This window comes from Zonotrichia leucophrys, chromosome 1 (genome assembly GCF_028769735.1).
Source record: "Zonotrichia leucophrys gambelii isolate GWCS_2022_RI chromosome 1, RI_Zleu_2.0, whole genome shotgun sequence".
Lineage (NCBI taxonomy): Eukaryota > Metazoa > Chordata > Aves > Passeriformes > Passerellidae > Zonotrichia > Zonotrichia leucophrys.
In genome coordinates this window covers 96652921-96678225 of record NC_088169.1, presented here as the reverse complement: position 1 = coordinate 96678225, position 25305 = coordinate 96652921, and the positions used below count along the sequence as shown (strand labels likewise).

At 39.0% G+C, this 25305-nt stretch overlaps 1 protein-coding gene across 6 annotated transcripts in view; it reads left to right on the top strand.

Annotated features, from left to right (window-relative positions):
* Positions 1 to 25305, top strand: part of PHLDB2 (pleckstrin homology like domain family B member 2) — a 63212-nt gene that overhangs the window by 24078 nt on the left and 13829 nt on the right. For 2 of the 6 annotated variants that reach the window (XM_064724684.1, XM_064724693.1), the window contains exons 5-14: positions 1693 to 1842; positions 2702 to 2839; positions 11444 to 11572; positions 15096 to 15251; positions 16003 to 16113; positions 16851 to 16940; positions 20131 to 20274; positions 21071 to 21244; positions 21892 to 22032; positions 22610 to 22709. In XM_064724684.1, coding sequence (XP_064580754.1) covers positions 1693 to 1842; positions 2702 to 2839; positions 11444 to 11572; positions 15096 to 15251; positions 16003 to 16113; positions 16851 to 16940; positions 20131 to 20274; positions 21071 to 21244; positions 21892 to 22032; positions 22610 to 22709 — 1333 coding nt within the window. The remainder of the gene's footprint in view (positions 1 to 1692; positions 1843 to 2701; positions 2840 to 11443; positions 11573 to 15095; positions 15252 to 16002; positions 16114 to 16850; positions 16941 to 20130; positions 20275 to 21070; positions 21245 to 21891; positions 22033 to 22609; positions 22710 to 25305) is intronic. The other 4 variants (XM_064724702.1, XM_064724713.1, XM_064724723.1 and 1 more) reach the window with 4 other exon arrangements.

The following is a 25305-nucleotide window of genomic DNA, read 5'->3' as shown; positions in this document are numbered from 1 at the left end:
AAGCCTTCTGTCTCTCCAACCCAACTGCTGCCTTTAATAACCTGCACCTCCTTTCCTGTGTGCTTCTCACTGCTGTTTCATTACCAAAAGGAAGTTGTCCTTTAATAAAGGAGCTAACAGCATTCCTAACTATTTCTGTGCTAGTGCAGCAGCAGCCTCCTCCCGGCTGTGCCAGAGCAGCAGTGTAGCAAATCCCAGTGGCAGGCAGTGTGTTAAATAACTGGACTGAAGAGCTGGAGTCAGGAGTGAAATGAGGTCAAGCAAAGCCATAAAAGTAGGTTTCTGTTTAACAAGTTCTCACCTTCAAAATACTTTGTTCCTTCTATTTAGTGTTATTTACACACTGTATGATCTTAAGCGTGGTTATATGCGTCAGGTGAATTGTATTTAACCCCTGCTATACTCACAACTTGAGAGTCAGTAGTGTGTGTGTAGAAGATGAGAGAGGTGTGACAGTAACAGATTTTCATTTCCAAAGGGTGATCTCTGTGGAAATCTGTCTGCCAGATCTGGTGTGAAATTGTGTTGAACAGGAACATGCTATTATGGCTTGACTTGCTCTTTCCACATTGAGAAGATGGTAGCACATGTCACTTACAAGTTGTTGTGGTATTTTATTTCTTTCCCATTTGTTGTTTTGTTCATGCAAGTCAGAGATCCTATTTAAAATCCTTATTAGGAAGTTGCAATCAAAGATGTTATGTCAGCATTATCCAAACAGGAGACAGAACAAAAAGAGGCTTTGCTGCTGGGACTACTATTGCTAAATCAAGGAATAGTGTTCATTCATTCATTGTAAAGGGAGTTCTGCTAAGCCCTGAGAAAAGCATCAGCAAGCAATTGCATTAATGATGTGCAGCTTGTCTTTAAATACTGAGCTCAGATTTGTTCAGGATAAAGTGCCTACTCTCACAGTAGCCATTCATTAGCTGAACTGAGCCTCTCTTGAGCAAGGCTGTGTGGCCCAGAGGTGACTGTGAAGGCCTGCAGGCATCCCAACTCTAATCCTGCTTGGGGATAATGACCAAGCAGCCTTCCCAGAGGAAGTGGACTGCAAGCCCCTGGGTTCAGGTGAACATGAAGAATGCATTTCAAACTCAGTACTGTTTGATCTAGTATTGGATGGTGTAAGATCCCATGTATTTTCTTCCTAATCTTGTTTAATTCTTGACACAGGCATCTAGTAAGGAAATATCAATGAAAAGTGGAGCATTAAGGGTGCTACTTCCTTAGTGCTACCTGGGGAGATAGGATCAGCTTTTGTCCTTATTTTACAGAAGCCACCCAAAAATGTCCTATCCTACCTCCTGGCCTGTATTAAATGAACAGCTGAAATTTACCTAAAAAGTGTCTTCATCTGTCTGTGTTTTTTTATAAGGAAAAAATTGGATTTTCACAACCTGAATAGCACAGCATGTTAATTATTCTCAAAGGTTAAGTCTTAGTAATTCCTTTAGAATGAATAGTATTTACTGCTAAGTATAGTATTTACTTCCAATGCCTGGAAGTAAAGTATCATGTTTGTTTCTGTTGTACACCTTCTAAATATAGAAATAGCAATATAGTAGATAGGAAGTATGTAATGGGTTCAAAACCAACAGTGCTATACTTGTCTAAACTGAAAACCATATGGAAGGGGGCAGAAAAGGCAGCATTTGCCTCTTTTTCTAATGAACCTCTTGTGATGTGCAGTTGCAGATATCAGAATGCACCAGTGAAGAGCAGAGAAGGCAGGAACTTGGTCAACTGGAGGAGGAACGCATAGTAATACTGAATAACTTGGAAGAACTTGAGCAGAAGATCAAAGATTTAAATGACCAGATGGATGAATCCTCAAGAGAGGTATGAAAATATGGTTTTGATTTTCAATGTCTTGGCTGTTACATGTGCTTCCATAGCAGAAGTCTGATGGGTTCAGCAAGTACAACATGAGGGAACTCGTGGATGTGTGTAGTCTTCATATTCTGTGCTTTTTCACCAGAATCACAAACCTGGCAGTCTCCTGCTGTAAAGGGTATTTTTTCTCCAGCTGGGGGATGCTTATAATGCTTGGATTAGCTTTTCCCAGCTGTAACCATTACACTCTGAAACGGAATTGGAACAATCTTGCTTATTTAATGGCCACTCAGTTGATCCAAATACCTTGGGTCACTTGGGAGTTTTACGGTGGTATCTCCTGTGACTGTTTAAAGAAAAAGGAAGTGAGACAACTTCCTTTCAATCCTCCTCAGCTTTACAGTGGCAAGGGTAGGTTGGCAGTCTGCTGAGTTCTGGAATCTCACAGTTGCAAACTAAGCTAGCCAGGCATTTGGGTTCTGCCTGCTCCAATTATCAGCAACGGGAAAGAAACAGCTGTTCCAGAAGGGTTTCTTTCCTACGGAGCCTGGGCACAGAGACAGTATCATAACAGGAGATAGCGCAGAGAAGAGTTAGAAAACAAAAAATTTTGGAAAAAAGAATCTTCAAGCTAAAGTTGGTTTGGACTTTATTTTGCACTATTTTATGTGCAATTTTACTTTTTCTCAAATTTGTGACCTCTTTTTAACTTTTGTGGCAGAAAAACCTATGTTTTTTTTATCCTCTCCTTTTGAAAAAATATTTCTCTCTTGTGAACCAACTCATTCCCCTCCTCCTGAAAATAATGTGTATCGAGATTTCTTCTGAATCTGGACTGCTTCTGAAAGATGTTTTGTGTTCCTAGTTGGATATGGAATGTGCCCTTTTGGATGGGGAGCAGAAATCTGAAACATCAGAGCTGCTGAAAGAAAAGGAAATATTGGATCATCTAAACAGGAAAATAGCTGAACTGGAGAGAAATGTTATTGGTGAAAAGACAAAGGTAATTCAGTTATTGTAGCCTGCTGTGTTCTCTGTTACCCTCGATTTTCAAAATATTTTTATATGGTTAATATTAATGGAGCTTATTTGATGAAATACTGCCTGTAAGTAAATTTTCTTCATAAATATGGAAGAAAAATTATTTTCACTGTCATTTCCCTTTTCTCAGTATTGTTTTCCAAGGTATGATTGACAAGCAAAAGATAGTAAGCTAAAATAGAAAGACCTGACCTACTGTGAAGATACTTCTATTAATAAAAACACCCCATATAGGCTTGTACTTGGGCTACCTGTTGTTTAAAAGAACAGTATTAATTGAACTGTTCCCTCCTTTATATAATTTGGAGGGAAAAAAAAGAAATTATTTTCTCAGCAAATGAGCAAAATGAAAAAGGGGGCAGTTTTTACCTAATATCATATAGAATACATAATATAAGACATCCATCAAGTATGTCATTTTAAAGTCATTATTTTGTTTTGTTTGCTGACTGCAAATTTAAGTACTGAAGACTATTCCCTCTGTAATTAAGTCTCAGAAATTAAATAGTTTTGATATACAGTCACATACTTAATTGCTCTCAGCTACACAAGAAATAAATAGGCACATATTTCCAAAATAAGATAACAGTGTAAGAAGTTTTAAGTGCAGAAATGGAAAGGGCCTGCAAGATGAAGTTGCATCACTCAAGGCAGGGAGTGCTGGTTCCCTCCAGCAGGCTTTTTGCTGTCCTCTTCAGGCATGCAATTCCTTTCTCAACAGGGGATCTGCCACAGCCAATAATACCTCAAGATCAGGAAGTTTTTCCAGGGATTTCAGCCAGCGTTGTTTCCTTTTAAAATTTTATCCTCTACCTCATAATTTAGGCCTGTCACTTGTGGAATTGCTCTAGCTAGTCTCTCTTCTTTTCTTAAGCTTTCCAGAAATATCTGTAAGTCTTCTGCATTTTTTGCTTAGAAAAGCTGCATGTTTTTAGCACGTCCACAGTTCCCATTCAATTCACATTTTATAGCTTGCATTGTTTTATTCTGAGCTTTCTGTCCTCAATTTCTGCCTGCCTTGTCAGGAACCTGGCTGCTGTTTTTTGGCTCTGCTTATCAAGCTTGTGTCTGAAAAGGAGAATGATGGTCCCACATCTCCACTCTGTGTGGAGACAGTGCACATCCAGTTTGAGTTTGAACCTCCCTGAACTTCCCTGTCTGCACTTTTCTTTGTGCTTGTGTACCCCTCACTGATCCTTCAGCTTTCAGTGTTGCCTCTGGTCACGTTTTAAGTTGCCTACGGGACATGTTTCATACTTGATTTTAGCAGAAAGATGAGTTTAAAGCGGGTATCAGCATACAGGGTGTGCAGCCAGATGCCCTTCAAAAGAATGCTGCTGGAAGTTTTGGTTGGTAAGCGGTAATAAATAACACGTTCGGAAATTCAAGAGATCTTTTGTATTGGCTTTCCAGTAGCCTGAAAGTTCAGTTAAACTAATGGAAGTTATTGTAAAATCTGGACAAAATTTAAATTTTCTTGCAACCACCTGTTAGTGTGTAGGTAGCAAATGACAGGTCTAGATTAAATTTTCAGGTGAAATGAAACATGGAAAGCAGCCTATAAAAAGCACTTTTTGTTTAAAAGGCAAGTTCACTCAAAACATTTTTTTCAGTATGAGGCATGGCACTATTCAGATCAGCTACAAAATTTAGTTGTATTTTCTTTTGTGTTCCTCTTTGTTTTAAACAAACAAACCCAGTTGTGAGTGTGTGCTCTAAATGTCAAGCCATGGCTCATGATGGCTCAGTTAATACTGAAATTATCTTTGCAGGAATACACTCACAGTTGTTTTTGTTTTTTTTTTTTTTTTTGGGAATATGTCTGGAAGCATTGCATAAAAGTGAAAGTTGAAAATAGAAATGGGAGATGGGCTTCTACAAAGGGAGTAAAGTATAAAGTGACAGCGTAAGTGTTCTGGGGAAAGTAGTGTCAGCCAGAAAAACAGATGGCGCTGATCCTGTCAACAAATAAAAGTTCTGGCAGGCTTGAAACAGTAGCATTTTTTAAAGCTTGATTGTTGTATCTATGTTGAAGTTCAAGCAATGCAGATCTGCTGCAAGATAGTCAACATCTTGGCTCTGCAGTAATACAGAATCAGCCCCCACTCACAAAAAGGGGGCTCAGGTGGAGGTGATAGGTAGTCTCTTTTGCTGAAATAATTTGATGCTTAGGTCAGAATTAAGGCTTGGGTTTTGACCAGGAGTTTCCACTCTGCTTATGGTACTTTTTGTGTTATGTGTTGCTAAAACAAGTGTCCCAGTCTCCAATGGTTGGTCACAGTTTCTATTAGTTGCCTTAATATTTCACCCCTACTGATAGCTGGGGTCTTGGTTTTTGGTGGGGCTTCAAGGCAAGAAGCTGTTGGGGTCCCATATCTTGAACAGTGGTTACATTTCTGCCAGGGTAAGGGAGTGATATCTGAATACACCACATGGTGTTTCGTTATCTGGAGGTGAGAGGGAGAGTTCCTTTGATGGCAGGGTCATTAGTGCTGTATCTCGGTCCCTCTGTGAGCCTCTCAGGGACCCTCGGCCAGTCCCGAGTCGGCAGACACCGGGGGGGGGCAGCCCGACACAGCCGACAGCAGGGAGACACTCTCTGTGCCCCAAGGGCCCCCAGGCTGGTCACCTTTGCAGCCGAGGGCCCCCAGGCTGGTCACCTTTGCAGCCGAGGGCAGAGACACATCGGTAGAAGATAAAGGGCCCACTCTTAACAGGGGTAAATCCAACGTTTTATTAGGAGTCCCAAAGAAGCTCCTCAGGGGGCCTCCTGCCGAGAGCCCCGGGAGATGTGCAAAGGTTACATTTAAAGGGAGGTGCAAACCAAAAGTAGGTAACATTTTACAAACCAATAAGTGACCCTAAGAGATGGGTACCGGGGGATAGATATTTAGGACAGCGTATGGGGCAAGGCTTGGGGGACTGACCCCTGGCTAATCACTCGACGACCTGGACCGAAACTTCTAGATGGAGGGATGGGATGGTGAGTGATTGACAGAGAGCCAGAGTGGGGGTTTGCGAATGATCTCATCCTGAGAGAGGGATAACAAAGGTAAAGGTACACTCTGGGATAAACCATTTGGGAAAAATATAGGGATACAAAACAAAACTACTTCAAAGTATTACAAAGTATAAAAATGCACTACAACAGTGCTGTCTATGATGACATTTGTCTCTGGAGCAGCTTGAGCATCTCATGAAATTTGCTACTGATCTTGAAGCCTATTTGACAGGAAACTCCTGCCTTCTTGAATCTTATCCTTACCCATACACCTGTTTGAAAAACTGTGAAATTCTTAAAAAGAGAGATAATAAACTACAATCTAATTTTTTGGCCATGTTATGTACTTGAAATGAACTGTTTGTAGAAGCTCTTGTACTACCTTCTACCTAACTGTTTAGGATTTTTTTTTTAATGCCTGTGCACATTTCATTTAGGTGATGACACAAAGTTTTGCCAACTTTTTCAGGGTATTAAAGCCACAATTTTTAGTCCTTGCAAGGCAAAAGAATTGACTGGAAAACATACTGGAAGTCAGAAGGCAGGAGTGAGTTCAGGATTGGGCTGTCGGTGTGCTCTTTGCTGTGGTGCAATATCTCTGTGTCCTTGCCCCTTGCTTGTAAACCAGGGATGTATTTTGTGAGTGGGTTTGTACATTATGTGTTAAGCTGCATGCTGGTCTCATCCGAGTCCCATGTTCAACCCTCTCAGATCATGAGGCAGGACTAATACGTGAAGAGGACAAATGAATGAGTGGGGAAGATGATGTAGTGCACACCCTCAGGGTAGTTGAAAGCTTTTCCCTTGCCTTTGTGATTCTGCCACCACACACATTAGAAGGACTGAAGCACCTTGTAATGGTTTTCTTGGGTTTTGAAAACCAGAGCTATGGGTGATTGAGTTTCAAAAAGATGACAAAACCTTTCAGCACCCCTGCTGGACTTGGGATAGTTCTCATGGGGTACTTGGCCTGTCTACAACCTACCAGTGCTGTCAGGACTCAGTTGTCCTGGCTGGAGTAGCTACTTCCAGAGCTGTTTCTCATGGTCTGTGCTTTCAGCTGTGCTGGAAAACATGCTAGCATATGGAGAAAAGTCCAACTTTGCCTCCTTGTCTGGTCTTCTTGAGAACAGCTTCCTTTCTTCTTCCTTTTTCTCTACAGAAAAAGATGATCACCTACATATGTGACTATCAGCTATTAAGCTATTAATCACAATTTCCATTTATGTAGAGAGAGCCCTGATAAGTCCTTACTAACACAATTTGACAGATACAGCTTGAAGCTCTCTGGGAAAGAGCTTAGTTATGGATCTTGACAAAATTACTTTGAGCACAGCTTGCTCAAGAGGGAGGTGAGGTGGGCAGTATGTAATAAGTTAGTTACCATTCATACAGAAAAAAGAATTATTATGAACCACCTTCTTCTGTCTTATCAACCCGCTTCTTATGCTCCTTTTCATATGCCTGGCATACCTGTTATTTTCTTCTCTTAATAGCTTTTGCCGTGAAACTGACTGGAATTTAGTGACAAAGAATAAAATTGTGGCAAGTTTCATGCATCTGTCCTTAAAGAGATGGAGGAATGCAAGAAAGAGTAGTCAGAAAGTAGAGAAAAGGAGCATGTACAGTTTGCACAGGAGACGCTGTTTTATTTCAGTGGAGTTTTCTGGTCAGTTATATGTAATTACATTTCTCAGAAACCTGTGAGACTTGTGAGACTAGCTGATTCCATACTGAGAGGGACTGAATGTGCATGTCTGAAGTCTAGTGTGGTTTATGAGAGGTTGCTACCTTAAAACATGATGATTTATAGGTGAGTTGGACTGAGGAAGATCCTGGAGTATTTCAGACCTAGATCATGGAAAGTATCAAAAGTGAATCATTCCGCTTGTTGGGATTTTTATTTCATTTGCCTTGTAGGCTTCTTTACAGTTTCTCTCTGAAATTAACACATACCTTGGGGTTTGGAGGGGAATTTTTTTTTGTTTGCTTGGGGGGGGTCTTGGGGGTTTTTGTGTTATTTTGGAGGACAGGGAGATTTGGAACATTGGTAAGTAAGCTCAAATCACCTAGCCATACAATGCATATCACAGTGAGCTGATAAAATGACAGGGTTCTTACTTGTTTAGGGAGGTTTTGCCCAGTTTTTAGCTAGATTTTCAAGAAGTTTTCTCTATTTCGTCCAATTTACTTTAATTTCTTCAGAATTTCCATGAGTTTATGCAGAAAGGTTGGTTAACAGGGAATATGTCCGTGCAGCCACATCTTGGTCTACAGTTTTAGCTAGCCAGCCAGCATGCAATAGCAGACTGGGATGGAAGACAAATTGAAAAGCAGCAGCTCTCTGCAGAAAGAATGTGGAAAACCACTAAGGCTTAAAGCAGCAGCATTGATCAGGTATAGGGCATTGTCAACCACTGGAGACAGCACTGGAGTGCTGTCATTTCTCCATTTCATTTCTCCTTCTTCCTGTTCCCATTTCTGTAGGGGCTGTGATTGCCTTTAATACCATCCTTTTCTCTCCTCTCTGTCATCATCATCTATGAGATGTATTGTGTATATACAGTTTGGGTTTTTTTGCCCTTTCTTTGCCCTTAAACCAATTTTACCAGATCTAAAGATTGGTTTCCTTTTCTGACCTGTGTTGATCACCTATGGTTGGTGTTCATACTGTGTATCCTCTGCTGACATCCCATCGCTGCCTTTGGGGACAGTGTCACATGTCAATTCTTTTTACTGCTATCCTCCACAATTCCCTGAAGTCCTCCAAAACTGATCCAGGCATTGCTCCAAGCATGATCAAACACCAAGTTTAATCAGTCCTGCTTTGTATTTGGGCTGACCCCACATTTGTTCATAATGTTCATGTAGAGGCAGACCATAGGCCAAGTTGGGCAGTAGGCTAAGACCAGATGTTGCCCTTGTTTTCTCTGGAAATAGGATGTTAAGAATTCAGCCAGACTACAGCTGATGTGCCTCTGGCATTCACACTGGGGCTTTCTGCAGAGAGGTATTAACCAAGTCCCAGCTCCTGCGGTTAAATGAGCATGAGCAGCAGGAGCATGGTTTCTGTTTCAGCTGTGCTGCCAGTTGCTCTGGAGCAAACAGATGTGGAGTCAGCCACAGACCTGTCTCAGCTGCATCTTAGATTTGGCTTGCAAGGTCACAAATATTTCCCCTTCTAGAAGAACTTGTCTTGATTCACTTATAGAAAACAGTGCATGAAAAATTTCTCATTCACTTCTCTATTCTCATTCTCATTTAAATGCTTTTTGTAAATCAAATGGACTTTGCACAGCCTGAGACATCAGTGAACTTAACTCCACAGCTGCAAAACATGTAATGCCTCTCATTGCTGAAAGTGATATTTCCTGTTAAGACTGCACATTTTGAAGGGAGCCAGTTTGGTGGAATCTTAGCACTTCCTATGCTATAAATAGACCAGATGAGTATCGCTTTCAATCTCAAAGGAATAAGTTTCTAATTTCTTGAGGCATGTAACAGTATCTCCGGCAGGATTCTCAGGGAGTTTTATCCTTGATGATGTCTCCTCACACTCGAGGTTGGACTTGCTTGTTGATGAATGAGCATGCTTATAGCTGTGCATAGACATTTAGAGAGCTATTTATAGCTTCAGAGGCACTACAGCTAAGGTCAGAGAAGTCCTTGCTGCTTTGGATGGCTAGGTGGGCAGAAAAGGCAAGTGTGAAACAAGGTGGAACACTGTGGGCTGAATGTTAAATGGACAACTGAGTTTGTGAGGAGGGGAACTATCAGTTTATTCATAGCTTTCCTTCTGTATTGGAAGTAAGGAGGATTCAGCAAACGGGGCTTCCTGGGAACAGCACTTTGGAGGTGACATCACAGGAGTTGCATGCTTCTCCCTCATTGTGCAGCTCTCTTGTGCTACATCCTCTGTATTTCTGATGCCTGCTGCTGCTGTTGTAAGACAGGGGCTACTACAGGAAGTTCAGGTCATAAAATATGCTGGCTCAGTTGCTATTTTCACAAGCTTAATAAAATCTACTTGTGTTCAGCATAATGTTGTATGAACTGAGAAGCTGCACGTGTAAATGAACATAATTGAGCTGGGACTCTAGCTGATATTGGACTTGTATAAAAATTCTTCCCATTGTTTTTATATACTGGGAGAACTGGACCCCAGCTCCTGATCCCACTCAGAGATAAAACCATAAAGAAAGCAGGCAGCTAATAAATGTTTATTTGTATACCTCTGCCATGCATGGGGGTTTGAGAAACATGTCAGGCATAGCAAAGAGGAAGTTTTCCCACAGTTTGAAATGGCAAGTGCTGTATACTGAAAGACATTCCTTCTCTATGGCAAAGGGTGATGCAATGTCCAATCATACAGTACCTGCTGTACCACACATTTGATTTCAAAATGAAATAATAGTTGGGACTGGAAAGAGTGGAAATAAGTATATGCTGTGACAGAACTCAACTGTTCTTGGAGTAATCAGAATACTACTAATTTTTGAGTATTAAGAAGAGCTAGAGACCATCTGGAAGGAGATGCATTACCAACGAACAGCAAGTAGGAAAAGAGCTCTACAGGTGTGATGCTACAAGATAGCAGAGAGCCTGGCTTCAGAAACTTACTTGATTATTTTTGCCTGGCATATCAGGCATAAATTGTTTTTTCCAGTTATTAATTGCTGAATATGAGAAAATGCATCTGCCATGTCAGCCAGTGAAAGACATTGAAAAAATGCTCTGTGCTCTGATTTATTGGTTCCCAAACTTTGGTCCATAGATAAATAACAGTCTACAGCCAAGCTTTAAGTGATGTGCAGCCAGCCTTTGGAGCTGTGTTGCACAGTAAATCATGTAGTATTTGATTACAAAGATTAAAAGGGCAAAGGCTTTGGAGGGTGAGAAGCAGTGTTCTGAGTACTGTTGCTTGAGTGGAGCAAAAGGAAAGTTGAACTAGTTGAAGGAGACCAGGAAAGCTGTCCCCTGTGATCCCCATGGACAGGTTGCAGTTCCTATATCCTGAAGCAAATTTGCTTGATCACTTGATATTTCTGCTGCAACAGGATTTCCTGGCCAAGAGTTATTTCTTTATAATGCTCTGTCTCATTCTGGCTTGTCACTGTTTGCTAAATGTATTTATCTCTACAGAGCCACACAGGCATGAAATTGATTCTCCTAGGAAGCTCCATTTCTCTCTCACTACCAAACTACAGTCATTTTCCATTTACTTTGCTTTCTAAAAGCTACTCTTTCTCAGCTTCATCAGTTACCTCACTGACATGGCTACAGTTCCCTTATTTATTTTTTTTCTTACATTAGGTGAGACAAGTGTTTGGGCAAGGGGGCTTTAACAGCACAGTGATGAGGGAGAGAAATAATCACCCCCGCTAAAATGATGAATGTTTTGCTTTGATTCTTTTGCATCCCACCACTGCATTTCAACTAACAAGGTTTCTGTTTCTGACCTGCGTGGTTCAACTGTTCAGTAAGGTTTTGCCACACGCTGTCATAATCACTAACAACGCCTTGGGTTTGAAGGTAATTGTCTTTATTTTCTGGTTCATGCTTCAGGAAAAGTTAAAACTTGATGCTGAGAGGGAAAAACTAGAGAGGCTTCAGGAGCTTTACTCCGAGCAGAAGACGCAGCTTGATAATTGCCCTGAATCCATGAGGGAACACTTACAGCAACAGCTGAAGAGGGTCAGTAGCAAGTTTCAAGATTGCACTATTTTTTTTTAAATTTTGTTGATTTTTAATTTTTTTTTTTTAGCTAAGTGTAACATTTTCTCTTTCAAGTATCCAGTGTCTGAACATATTTGCAACTTAGAATTGTAACAGTCATGAGGGTTATTATGGCTTGTGGTTTTTTTGTGGAATGCTTGTAATAGATTATGTGCGTGATTGCAAACAAGTGACATGCAAATGTGTGGATTAGAAATCATTTGGTGTTGAATGTTTCTAAAGCTTTGCATCACTTGCTTGTAATTAGCCCTTTAGGCCTGCTGGGTGATGTGGAAACTGTTGTGATGTTTAGATGGATGGTAGAACATCATTCTTTATCTGTGTGAGCAAAGACAGAAATTGGCCAGTAAATTACCATTGCAGTGAAGCTATGGATAACTTCTTTTTTTTCAATATATAACTTAGCTGTTATCCTTAACTGTAGTTTGAAAAGTTAATTTTGAAGATTTTACCACTTGCTAAAATAGCTTTATTTTGTTCTATATTTTCAACATTGGTATAAATTAACTTTTCATAAAGTCTAATTGCAACTTGATTTTAGTTTGTATTATTTGTAAGCAAAAAAAATAGAATATTGGCAGTGCAAGCAACCTTAGTTTCAGTGAGAAAGTCTTAATATTCATTAGCCTTAAGTAGGTTATACAGCACATATAGTTAGCTTTAGTAGGTGGGGAAAATAATTTTAGAAGCATCAGTATGGGATGCTCAAGATGCCATCTAAAAGTTAAATCTTTTTTCTGTCTTGGGAATAAAGGGTGTAAGAGCAATAATGAAAAAAAGGCTTCTTCTGCTTTATAGGAAATACTCTTTAGATGTTTTATTCGCAGAATTCTATTTTGTTTTTTCGAAGAGAAAAAAAAAAGCCCAGCTTTGGAAAAAACAATGTTAAAATCTCAGTTGCTACAGAAAGTTTGCTTGTTTTGAGACACTTAAAACTTTTGTGTATTATCTTAAAAAAAGGAAGAGTATTATGTAATGTCTCATACATATTAAAAGGAAAGGAAGCTTTTCCTCTGAAGTCGCATGCTTGAATGTACTGATTCATGAGATGCTGCAGTCTTGTTGCTGTGGGATGGCAGTAAATCTCTTTTCACTACTGACCACCAAGATGCTTCTAGGAGTCTGTTTGGTTAAATTTTTTAAATTATTTTTTAAATTATTTTTGCTCCTTGCAAGTCATCTTAATAATGATTTTGGATTTGAAAGTGGGACAAAACTTGAAATGTGGGGGTATGGTTGTGTCCAGTTAGTTCTATGGCATATCGTTGCAGGCCCGTTGTAATGGGAGTTTGCTGTGGCTGCTGTGGTCAATGCAGTAAAAGTTATCACTGAATTAGTGCCCAATAGCTTCAAACTGATCTCAGAATGTGAGAGCAGTCGTGAAATGATTGTAAGTATTTTACCCAAAATAGAGAAAATATCTTCCTGAAAAATAACTGAGGCTCCCAAGAAAAGAAGGACATGGACCTTTGTGAGCTCAGAGGAGGCCACAAAGATGACCAGAGGGCTAGAGCATTGCTCTTGTGAGGAATGGCTGAGGGAGCTGCATTCAGCCTGGAAAAGGAAGGCTCCAGGGAGTCCTTACAGCTCCTTCCAGTACCTAGAGGGGTCTTCTACAGAATTGGAGAGGCACCTTTTAAAAGAGCAGGTAGTGATAACCCAATCACATTAAACTGAAAGAGGGAAGGCTCATATAAGATGTTAGACAGAAATTTTTTACATGGAGGTTGGTAAGGCTCTGGAACAGGTAGCCTGAAAACTTGTAGGCTCATCATCCATGAAAATGTTAAAAGTTAGGGACTTTGGATGGGACTTTGAGCAACTTAGTCTAATGTAAAGTTCCCTGCTCATGGCAGGGGTTTGGAATGAAGTGATCTTTAAAGTCCCTTCCAACCCAAACCATCGTGTGAAATACCTTAGTCTGCAATATGTTCTGTTGTGCTACTTTACTGACAACAAAGAAGGCACGAATGAGACAAATTCCCTGATGGTTCTCTGGGGCTTCAGTAATTTTTGCCCAGGGGAGTGGGCAGCCAATTTCACTGTAGCAGGCTGCAGGGTGGGGCTGGAGTTGGGGTTGTAGTGGGCAGATAATGAATTCCAAATTCTTGCTTCCTTGTACCTGAAACACATATATACTCTCCCTGTTGGGCAGGAAGTGTATTTTAAAGGCCCCCAGTTGGCTTTTTCATCATCAGTTGCCTTCTCTGAAGTCTGTTCTATTGCCTTAGTAGAAATTACTGTTGTGTACAATAGGCTAAATTTACTGACTCTCATGGCCCAGGCAAAGCCTTTTGGTATTTTTGGGGATGCTGAAGATGTCTGGTTAGTTCTGTATTGTAGGTAACTGCTTTCCTGTAAATTTTACCCAACACCTTTGCTTTTGATCTCTTCACTATCTCCTACAAGTGAAGAGCATGTCTTTGGAGAGTAAGGGGAAAATATTTGTATTCCATGTATGAACTTGGATTCTTCAGTTTCTGCATCCTGTATCTTTCTCTGGTACACTGGAATCTGCTTTTGAATTCCTTTTATAGAGACCTGTCTTAGTAGTAGCTTATCTTGGCGACTAACCTTTGCCTTAGGTTGAAATAAGAAAAGGAACAAGTTTGCATTCTTCCAGGATGTAGGTTTTCTTGTGTAGCAAGTCACGTGTCTGTTTTAGAGAGCCTTTCCATTTAGTAATGCTGCAATTATTGAATACACCCTTTTCTTCAACACTCTGAAACTTGTAAGCAGGAATTCATATTATGAATGCACAGATGTTGCAGGAGGGAAGATTAGCATTCATTTCTTGTGCTGAAAAGCACCATGTGTTTTATCTCATCATCCCTAAGCAGAAAGCAGGTGTGTTCTTATTTCTTGGTTCATTTCTGCAGCATTCAACTTCTTTTTCTGACAACACATGGTATCAGTTCAGGGGAATGTGTAAAAATTTGCTGGTACATTTTCTGAAGTACTGTCTGTACCTATTGGCTAGGGTGGATGACTAGAGTCCCTAATTGCACAGAGAGCAATTTTCAGCAGTTAATTCCATGTGCAGTTCTCTAGGTTACTGGTGCAATACTTTGTCCTTTTTGGTTGGAAAGCAGATGTCCTCTGAGTTTGGCATGTGACAACCTCACCAGGTGGGTTCAGGCTTTGGTGGTGTCCCAGCAAGGCTACAGCAGAGCCCAGCCAGCTCGGGAGGCTGCACTTGCTCTGAGTGCTGCAAAACAGCTCCCTCACAGTGCAGATGCTTCTTAGCAAGAGGCACAGTAGGAGTGATGCAGAAAGCAATATCAAAACAATAATTAGCCCTGTTTATTCTCTTATTATGCAAGAAGGTCATTAAAAGTATTGAGATCCTGGTGAGACATGTTGTTGGAAATAGATAAATATAATTTTAGGTTGATGTTTGTGTTTGTAAGTACCTCTACTGTGGTGTCAGCAAAAGCATTATTATGTTTTTTTATATTACCTTTTTCTTTTTTTCCTTAAGGATGCTGATATTCTGGACATAGAAAGCAAACACTTTGAAGATTTAGAATTTCAGCAGCTTGAACATGAAAGCAGGTTAGATGAAGAGAAGGAAAATCTGACACAACAGCTCCTGCATGAAGTCGCTGAATATCAGCGCAGCATTGTCAGTAGAAAGGTAACAGCACCAACACTCGATTAATTTGTTCTTTGTTGTTGAGCATAAGGGCAAGGAAAGGGATCTACAACCTGCCTATCTGCAAGAAATAATGCAAAACATTCCACTTTGAACGAGTTTTTGAAGCAGAGAATGGCCCAGTGGCCTCCCACATAGATCAAATAATGCACTTACCCAAGAAGAAAGAAATAAGTAACATTTCATGCCCTGTTTACATATTTCATATGAAAATCAAAGCCCTTAATTTGCTCAAAAAGAGTACCAAAGTTTTGTTTTTTTCTTTTTTCCTCTTTAAGAAAGGAGATTTGTACTCTCGGTACAAAACTGCAGTTATTTTAGGCTTGTTAATGTTTTTTCTGTTAAATGGTTTTGTTAAAATAATAGTAGAACACCAAATTAAGAAAAGACAGTCATTTTAAAAATCAATTTGAAAGGTGTTATCTCAATCAATTAATACCACTTTTTTCAGAAATCACAGGTTGGATCAATAATCAGTTCTGTTCAATATATGGATGCTTGTCACTATATTATCAAAGAATACATGCAATTATTCCTTTGTCTCTTGAATGAGTTTTCTCTTTACTGTCTAATTCTTATTTATCTCCTTCAGAGCTGTGAGCTGTCTTGTACAAACTTATTTTCCTGCTGCTTAGCCATGCATATGAAGTGAACTTTCATGAGTAGGATTTTTGCTGCAGGTTGTCTTGAGATTTGAAAATAAATAATGTAAATTGTGATTTTCTTACATTAGGAAAAGGTTTCTGCTCTCAAAAAACAAGCCAATCATATTGTCCAACAAGCACAAAGAGAACAAGATCATTTTGTAAAAGAGAAAAACAACTTAATAATGATGCTGCAAAGGGTAAGTATTTTTTGTCTTTCAAACATTTTTGGCAATAAAAGAGCATTTCATAGAATAAAAGAATGTAGAGCAGAAGAAGAACATCAGTTGTGCAGAAGATAACAAGTTGGTAATAATGTGACAGACATTCACCTTTAAAAAAAAAAAAAGGAAATATTTTGCAGTCAGTCAGCAGGTATTCTTAAGAGAAGCACTGCTGGTATTTGATAATCAAGAGTGTTTTAGAGGTGCCCTTTTTCCCAAGGACTCAAGCAGAGGCACCTGCCCACATGCTTAAGCTGGAAGCCTGTGTTCCCTTTGTGGCTAGTGGGACTCTGCACAGAGTGCTCAGATTTTTGGCTTTAATAGCCCCTGTGAGGCCATGAGATGAGCTACTGCTCATCAGCTAACATCTGGTTAATAAGAAGCTATCATGAACCCTTCATGTCCATTTTATATTTTGCTTTTAATCATGAGAGAAACCATGTTTAGCTCACTAAGCAGAATCATCATTTTCAAAACGTTGAAGGAGCACTTACCTGGTTTGGCTGTGGTTGTTAAATAAAGCATTTTATTTGTTTGTTGTTCTGTACTTCCAATTTTGTTCAGTTCTGTTCTAAAAGGATGAAGCTGAAGCTCTGCTATGTAGTTTCAGTCTTGTATCCCAGTGTGTTTCTTCATATAGTAAAGGAAATGGCTAACATTTATTTTCACTACTTGGCTGTTGTTATTTAATATAAAATGTCTGGTTTTAACAGGAAAAAGAAAATCTCTGTAATCTGGAAAAGAAATATTCCACACTTTCTGGAGAAAAAGGATTTCCTGTCAGTCCCAATAGTCTGAAAGAGGTAAAGAGCTTCTCTTTTGATGTTACCACAACTAACTTTTAATAATGCCTCATACAAAAGCACTTCAGTATGTAGTATTGAGTGAAGTCCTAGTCATCAAATCTTTGCAAAGTAATTTCATACCATTTTTTAAACTTATTTGTAGAAGGCTAGATTCACTAGTGAGCAAAAATAGCTTCTCTTGACATTTTTCCAAATGTAACTGGTATCGTTTTAATCTCTTGCTGTGGAGAAATTATTGGTTTTATGTGTGTGGAGTGTGCATGTATGTCTAATTTTCTCAAAATAGACAATCAAACCTCATTGAAGTGAAGAAGAATTAGATCTGGGAATAACTATTCAAGTACAAATACAATTTGGTCTTATTTTTGTGCTGTAGATTTTATTATTGCCTCCCCTCCTCATTCTAAGACCCTTTACTAAAGCATGACAAATGTACATTTTGTTCTTTTTAAAAAGCGTTGATTTGAAGATTTCAAGCTATTGTGGTTCTAAGATATGTATTGAGCTATTTATTTCACTTTTTTTGAACAGTTAGAGGAAGCAGAAAATTTAGCATTTAAAATACACTGACAGGCATATGTGGCTGCTTCATTAACTTCTTCTTAAGAGTTCTGACTGAACTTGTGGATCTGCTTGTCTTGAAGCCCTGACCAAGGTCTGCCACATATAATGATGTAGGTGCCACTCTAGGAAGTTGGGCTCTCAAAGTCTAAAGCAACCACAACCTTTCAGCACCTGGGAACTGGGGTCTTGCTTATATGATCTCCAAGTTCCCAGTGTGCAGTTTCACTTGTCAGTGGGATTGAGCACCCTTCCTTTCTTGCTTAGACTTTCAGCGTCCTAGGTTGTATTCTGACCTGGACATCTGTCCTCCCACCAGAACATCTGGCAAGTCTAAGTTTCATTTTTTTCCTTTTGAGATGGATCTGCCCATTCTCTCACTAGAGAGTGGGTGCTGTCTTGTTGGTTTTTCTCACACACAGTTCATGGCTTGTTTACTCACATACTTCAAACTACAGCTACATTAAGTGAGGCTACACTCTTTTTAAAAAGAAATGGATTATTTAATGGTGTCAGTCTGATCACCGCAGTGAAGTCAGTCAGGACTTACTCCAAGGCAAATAAGAGAAGGAACAGCAAGAATTATCTGTTTCATTCTCAGTGTTTCCATAGGCTCTGTCCTACAAAAAAACACCTTTGCCAGATGTCATGTTTGTCTTGGTCCAGTTTAATTCTTCTCTGACTGTGCTGGCACTTTTGAAAATCAGGCACCAAAGACAGGCTTACAGAGACTGCTGAAACAGCAGTTCATTTCACCATAGGGTTGCTATGCATCAGTTGAGTCTGTGGTCCAATGTTTGCCGGCCCTCTTCACCAAAGCACACATTTGTAACCCTCTGCCATCCATTGTGAGCTGGCTCACAGCCTGCACAGCAAGAGTAACACTGCCTTAGGTAAAGAAGCAGGATGCTTATCCCACTACTTACATAAGCAAGGAACATCAATGCTGTTTAAAAGTTCAGCATTGAAAAAATTACTTGGATGACTAATCTGACTTGAAACCATTTATTTAATTAAATGTAGCAGGGGTCTGAGCTAGTGCAAAGCACAGTCATTTGTTCCTTACTTAGTTTTTTATTCCCCTTCTAAATCCTCACTGGCATTGTGAGTCAGAACTGAATGCTCTTCATATAAAGGTGAAAGTGTTTATATCTTTATAATTAACACAATATTGCATTGCAGAATTGCTGAGTTTTGGTTACTGATAAACTGCCACTACAAGGTGGTTAAGCAATTTTTATGTTAATTCATTCTGGATTCTATTTTACTGTACTGTAGTCATATGCTTTGAGAGATAAACTTTAGTATCTTAGCTAGTTTCCTCAATTAATGGCTCATCAAATAATATGAGAGTTAAGATTTGCCTCATATTTGCAGAGTGCTTTGTTCACTGTATGATACATAATTTTACAGGATTGTCTTCTATGATTGAACTAACTGATATCGTACATTGAAAATTATGCTCATAGATAGTAATCGTGATATTACTTTTCAAGTTGTCTTCTATGATCATTGGTAAATTTAGGCATTTCTGAAAAGAAGAAGTAGTGTAGCAGTCTGTGCCTTCTCTTACAGAATTGCCGAAGTATATGTTGGTGCAGTAATAGAAACACAGCCCTTGCCAGACACTATCAGTGTGAAAGCAGCTTTACATCTTCATTTAAAAATAATCATATTTCTAGCTCTCCTTTATGGCATTGCTTCAAGAGTGATCTTACTTTTGTATAGCCTTTTGTTCTATGGATTAGAAATTAGGACATTTTACTTTTTAAAACCTGATATCCTATGCACAATGGATTAGAATCCATATTTTCCTTTTTAAAAAACATTTGTGCAGTTAACACCGAAATACATGCAATAACCACATTTTGCCCTCATATCTTAAATCTGCTTGCATAAATCTCAGCAGGCAGCAGCATACTGATGTTCATGCCATGCCTGAGTCTATCACTTTCTGTATGACTGCTTAATTAAAAAAAATAAATAAATAAAATCAAATTGTGATGGCTGCGGGATAACACTAACAGCATCTTACCTGATTCTTCTGGTAACAAAAGTTAGAAGTGTCTTCCAGGCAATGCAGATGGAAGATGTGTTAGTGTAATTTCTGAGAACAGCTTGTCCTTGTAGAAGTTCTTCTCAATTCTGTTAGTCATTTGATTTACTCAAATTAGCCTAATATTTATGCAAGAAACAAATCAGGTTATTTAATCAGAAACAAAAAAATTAAGATCTCAGAACAAGATTTATTCTTCCATTTTACCTCAGCTTTCCTGAGAAAGAGCTGTATAATTTCTAAAGGGTATTTGCCTTTTAGTAAAATCTTTTGGACACTTAATGTTCATTTGCATTTTGATTAGACAAATGTTTCTGGAATTAAATTAAGAACAATTTTCAGAATCCAAGTATTTAACATTCAAAAATCTTGATGCTAATTTTATTTTATTTCTTTCTTGCTTAGACTTTCAGCGTCCTAGGTTGTGTTGTGATTGTGATAAAGTATTTCAATGATAACAAAGATTTGGCTGAATCACTCTAAACTAACTTTCATTTTACTGGATACTTAATACTCTTGCATGTCTTTTTTGGCTTTTGCTCCTTTTAACTTCTGAATTCCTCCTTTTAGGGCTATATCTGTGTAAGTGAAATTAGTGAGCTGTATGGCAATTCCACGAATATATCCCCTTCCACTCAGACCCCCTCAGATGTTGAAGCAGTTGCCACTGAGCCTTCCACGGCTGTGCTGATGAGCCAGCCACAAAATAAAGAGGTTTGTTTGAGAGACATTTCCCTTTGTTTGCGTTGTTCTTTCATGGCTGCCTTTTTTATTTTCTTTATATTTTTATTTTTTGGTAATTCAATATGTAACAAACTGACCCTAAAGCAAACTGCCTCTGCAAGTTACCAAGTTAGATAACAGGTTAATAGTAAAGCTGAAGGACTGCTCCAGCTTTAAGGTGTCTTTGATGAGGTAGATGGGACCCTGAAGGCCAAAAATGTGAACTCTTATGACCCAAGCAGCACTAAGCAACAAACTTTGCCTGCCCAACACTACAATGTATTGCACCTTTGGGAAACCATCTGTGGACAAGCTTATGACAACTTGATTAGTGGTGTTCAGGTGTTCATTTTGTTTTGTAGTTTCTTTTTCTTTTCCCCCTGTAAGGTGGTAGAAGAATATATTAAATAGTTGTGGGAGATTAATAGCTTCTACCCATCTTAGCTATTCATTCCATGGTGTCTGTCCAGTCTGTTTTGTAGCTTACTTTCTCTTCCTCATTCTTTGTGAAATTTTAAATAAATCCCCTTTTAAAGGAATGGAATAACTGTATAATTGTAAATCCACTTACTTTTGCATTGCAAAAAGTCAGAAACTGATTTAGAATTTGGCATTTCTTTGCTGCTTCTGGTAGCTCAGTATGCCATGACAGTTGCAATAAAGTACACCTCCTTCCTGCTAAACACTCCAACAAACACAGTGATAAAACTGCAGCTTTTATGTGCCATATCTTTTGAAAAATTCCAAAAAGAAAACTCTGTGTGTAATTTCTCTTTTTTCTATAAAGCTAAGATCACCTCTCTGTTCTGGATTTGTGTTTCCTCACTCTCTTTCTCCTCGCTCTATTGCTCAACTTCCATCAGTCCATTGGCCTGAGGTCATGGCTACTCATGTAGATCCTATTCCTTTATCTGATACACCTCCACCTCTGCCAGCTAAGAAACACTGCAGGGAACAACAGGTAACAGATTCAAAGCTGATAAATTGTGATTATTTTGTTTTGTTTGCTTTTGATATGATGGCCACAAATTTGATTTATACATGAGGATTTTAGTGTGATACTCTAAGTTGATAGTGCTTGCAGAGTGCTGCACTTAAAAGCACTGCTCATTTAAAAATTAACATGATGTATTATAGAATGTGTCTGAAAAAAATTCACCTTATAATGCAGAGGCAAATATTAATATTTAGGACTCATTGTAACTTTCAGAGGACTTGCAGCAATAATGTATGTGTGAAATCCTAAATTAATTTTTCATATACATTTGAACAATGCCTTTCAAAAGTTGTATTGTTTTTAAGCCACCAATTCATAAGAATAACTTCTAAGGAAAAGTTTTCCTTTATAATTGGGTTCCACTTGTACACTAGACTTGAATATTTAACATAAAAGAAAAGGTACAGGGACATGTACATACAATGTGCACATGAATTTAATGCATTTTTAAAATTAGTACGATTTTAATGTGATGGAAAGCACTGTGAAGCCGGAGATGCTCTATATGTTAGATTTTGTTTTTTCCAGACTATCAGTATTGTCCATATAGAGTATAACTGAGCAATTGCATCAATTCTTTTTATCAAAACTGTAACAAATTCCACATTAAGCATTTCAGAAGCCTGGAGGAGCGCAAGAAGCAGCACAGGGAGGGCACGTACCTGAGTGATACTCTGCCCCGCAAAAAAGCAACCCCATCCATGTCTCCCCACTTCAACAGCGCCACGCTGGGACGCAACACTGCAAACAAAGTACGTGCCTGCTGCTATTTACAGCCTTCCAGCCTCTGCAGGAGATCCTGCATTGGGTTACAGGGAGGGCTGGGTAGTGCCCTAAGCATTATGTAACCCCCCCAAATTCACGCATGAAGTTGACTATGAAATGACTTGAGGGTCATTAACAAATGGGAATGTATGTGAAACCATCTGTACTTTCGGCCATTCTTCTGACCTCTGGAAATGCTGAGCTGTAGAACATTAATCATAAATATACAATTTCTATATCAAGGATTATATTTTTTGACTGGTTTAAATTGATTCTAGAGACACAACTTGTTGTTTTCTTTCCTACTGAAGGCCTCTAAATGGTAAAGATAAAATTATATATAAAGGGGAAATACTCTTTATTTTTGATGTGGTCAGTCAGCAAACAGCAGGAGGGTGGAGGTACTGCTTTGAAAACATTTTGGCCTAATAGACACTGTACACAGCTGGCTGATTGATATGACATGACACTAATATCCATGAAAAAGCACATTATTTTACCATTACTGATAAAAAAAAATCTTGAAATACAGTTTTAAGCACGTATTTACAAAATTTCCTGCAGGGACATTTACCATTAGGACAGAGCAACAGCTGTGGCAGCGTACTTCCTCACTGCCTGGCAACCATGACCAAAGAGTCGGAGTCAAGAAGGATGCACAAAGGTAAGACCTTTTCATTGTTGCATTTCTTTTAAAATTAGTGTTCCATTTTTCAAAAACAAGCCTGAAACTAGTGTTGCTATGATCAACAGGTCTGCAAAATAAAAGTGTACTTCTTGGTGACAAGAAGTACAAAACAAGCTCCAAATGTAACTCATTTTTTTTATATTGGCATAATAAGAGGTTAATATTATGATGTAGGTACATGTGTAGTTTTTAAGTGCATGGTCACCAAATATAATCCCGTAAATAAGAAAACTATATTGAAAATACACATTATGTTAACTGGGTAATTTCTGCAAGTGATTTTGAAGCACTATATTACATGTTCTTTCTTATTCTTCCCTTTTTTTTAATGTTGTGATCTTAAAAATTGTTTTTCACAGGCACATGTTTTTGTCTGGGTAAATTCCGCAGAGAGAGATAACTTTGAGAAGCTGTGACTGTGATATTATAAGTATATGATAAGTGGTCTTAAATATTTAGGCTACAAAACAGAAAGGGAGAGAGCTGTTCTGTTGTTGATAGATGGCTGGGTTTGTTAATAGGAGCTCAGCAATTCTGGATCCAAAAAAAACTACACCTCTGAAACGTGATCTTGTAGGCTATGGGATTCTGTGTCCGCTGTGTGTTGACTTGAGTTGGTAGATATATTTTTTTTTGCTTTAGTGAGACATATCATTCATAAGTATCCCATCTTCAAAAAGAGGCACTCCTCCGTGCCATCTATCAGTTTCTTTCCAGCATCTGCATCACCATTGTCGATACCAGTGCAAGAGGTCCTTGTGTAGAGCTACACTAACTGAGCCTGAGCTGAGCTAGATCCATCTCATTGTTACAGGACTTGTCAGAGCTTGCAGCTGTTAAAGGTCGCAGTGACTGAGGTCAGTCATATGCACAAAGATGACTCAACACAGGGATGGAACAAGTAAGCTGGAAAAGGATCATGACATGCTCCTTTCCAGAGCTGATCCTGTTGTAATTTGTTGGTTTTGAGCTTTAGCTATGCAGCAGGCCTTACAGAAACCTGCAGTGTTGTGGCTAACTTATCTTTACATATTTCAGGTGCAATAAGAAAGGAGCTTCATGCTCGGCTTGGAAAGAGTCTTCGATGTAATGTGTGTGCGAAGGTGGAATAGCTGGCAATTATGTTCAGAGTCATCATTGTGATGTTATTTCAGTCTGAAAATCAAGAGGGATGTCTTGGCTAAACTCTAGCAAGAGATGAAGTATTTAAAATTGGAAATACTTCTGTAAAATCAAGTCAGATGCTATGTCAGCAGTCCTGTAGATCAGGTAGATCAGGTTTGCCTTTTCAGGATAAGTGAATACTTTTCAGAAGATACGCTGACAAATCAATGGAACTTTGTAAAGGTATAGAGACTGATTATAATGATAAATATGAGCTCTCTAATCTTCCTGCTCCAAAAGTTAGTTGTTCACCTAAAAAAAGGTGATGAATAGATAAAAAGTGTTCTCTACCTGTCATGTGTAGTGAATCAGCACTTGCTTTCCTTGTGTTTCCTTCCCCACTTGACAGGTCTTTCACTCCATCAGTTTTTACTCTGTCAGTTTTCCAAGGTGATCTATTGCAAACAACATGGGTGTCTTGGCTTCCTGATACCTTGGGCATAGAGCTGCACCCAGTGCACTGGAACTGGGTTCAGTGGGAAGACAGGGTCTCACACGACAAATGCCACTTTATCCACTCAGTCTGGAGCCCTGGCTATCAAGCAGTGACCCACACACTGCTATCCAAAGAGGATGATGTGCTCCAGATGTGGTGTTAGTACCTTCCTCTGCTCCTTAGAGCTCAACAGCATTGAGCAAATTTCTAGACCAGATGTTCTGGTGTTTGCATGTAGATGTGAAAACAAGTATATTCAAGGCTGGCTGGAGGCAGTAGCAGCTCAGCTGGTTTAAAAATATTATCTGAGTGTTATCACTAAACTAGTTGTAGTCCAAAGTGAGTTTTCTCCAATATGCTTTCTCTGGTTTTTCTTATTTCAGTCCAAGAAGATAACTGTAAAAGTCTGAGCTGAAAAAAAAGGACAGTTAAAAGTGAAATCAGGAAATTAACAACAGCCTCTTGGGTTTTAACATGGAGTTCATTCTCATTTTGTTTATGCAGGAACAAGCAATATCTATGAATAAATTTTAGGCTGGATGCAGTAATAAATATTTTCATGGATTTCAAAGTAATAAACAGTCCTTATTCTAGGATTACCAAACCATGTTCAGTCATAGGAGTTCAAGAATTGTTACTGAAAGAAACAGTCACAGTCAGTAATCACAGCCTGAGTTAAGGGCAACTTAAATGTTTGAGAGGACACATATTTGTTGTAAATCATTAGTGGAAAAGGCATTTCTTACCAGTCATTCATGAGGTATTTTTGACAGACTGTATTTATAAACTGACCTCCTGTGGACATGTCTTTGTAACCAAACCATATGCAAAAACAGAGTGAAGAAACTGCTGTTTGGTACCAACTCGAGACCTCACCCTGCACAGGTGGATGCCTGGAGCTCCCAAGGGAGTGCTGGGTGCCAGTAGCTTGCACAAGGAGGGAGGGTTAGCCAATGCAGTCCCCCTGACTGT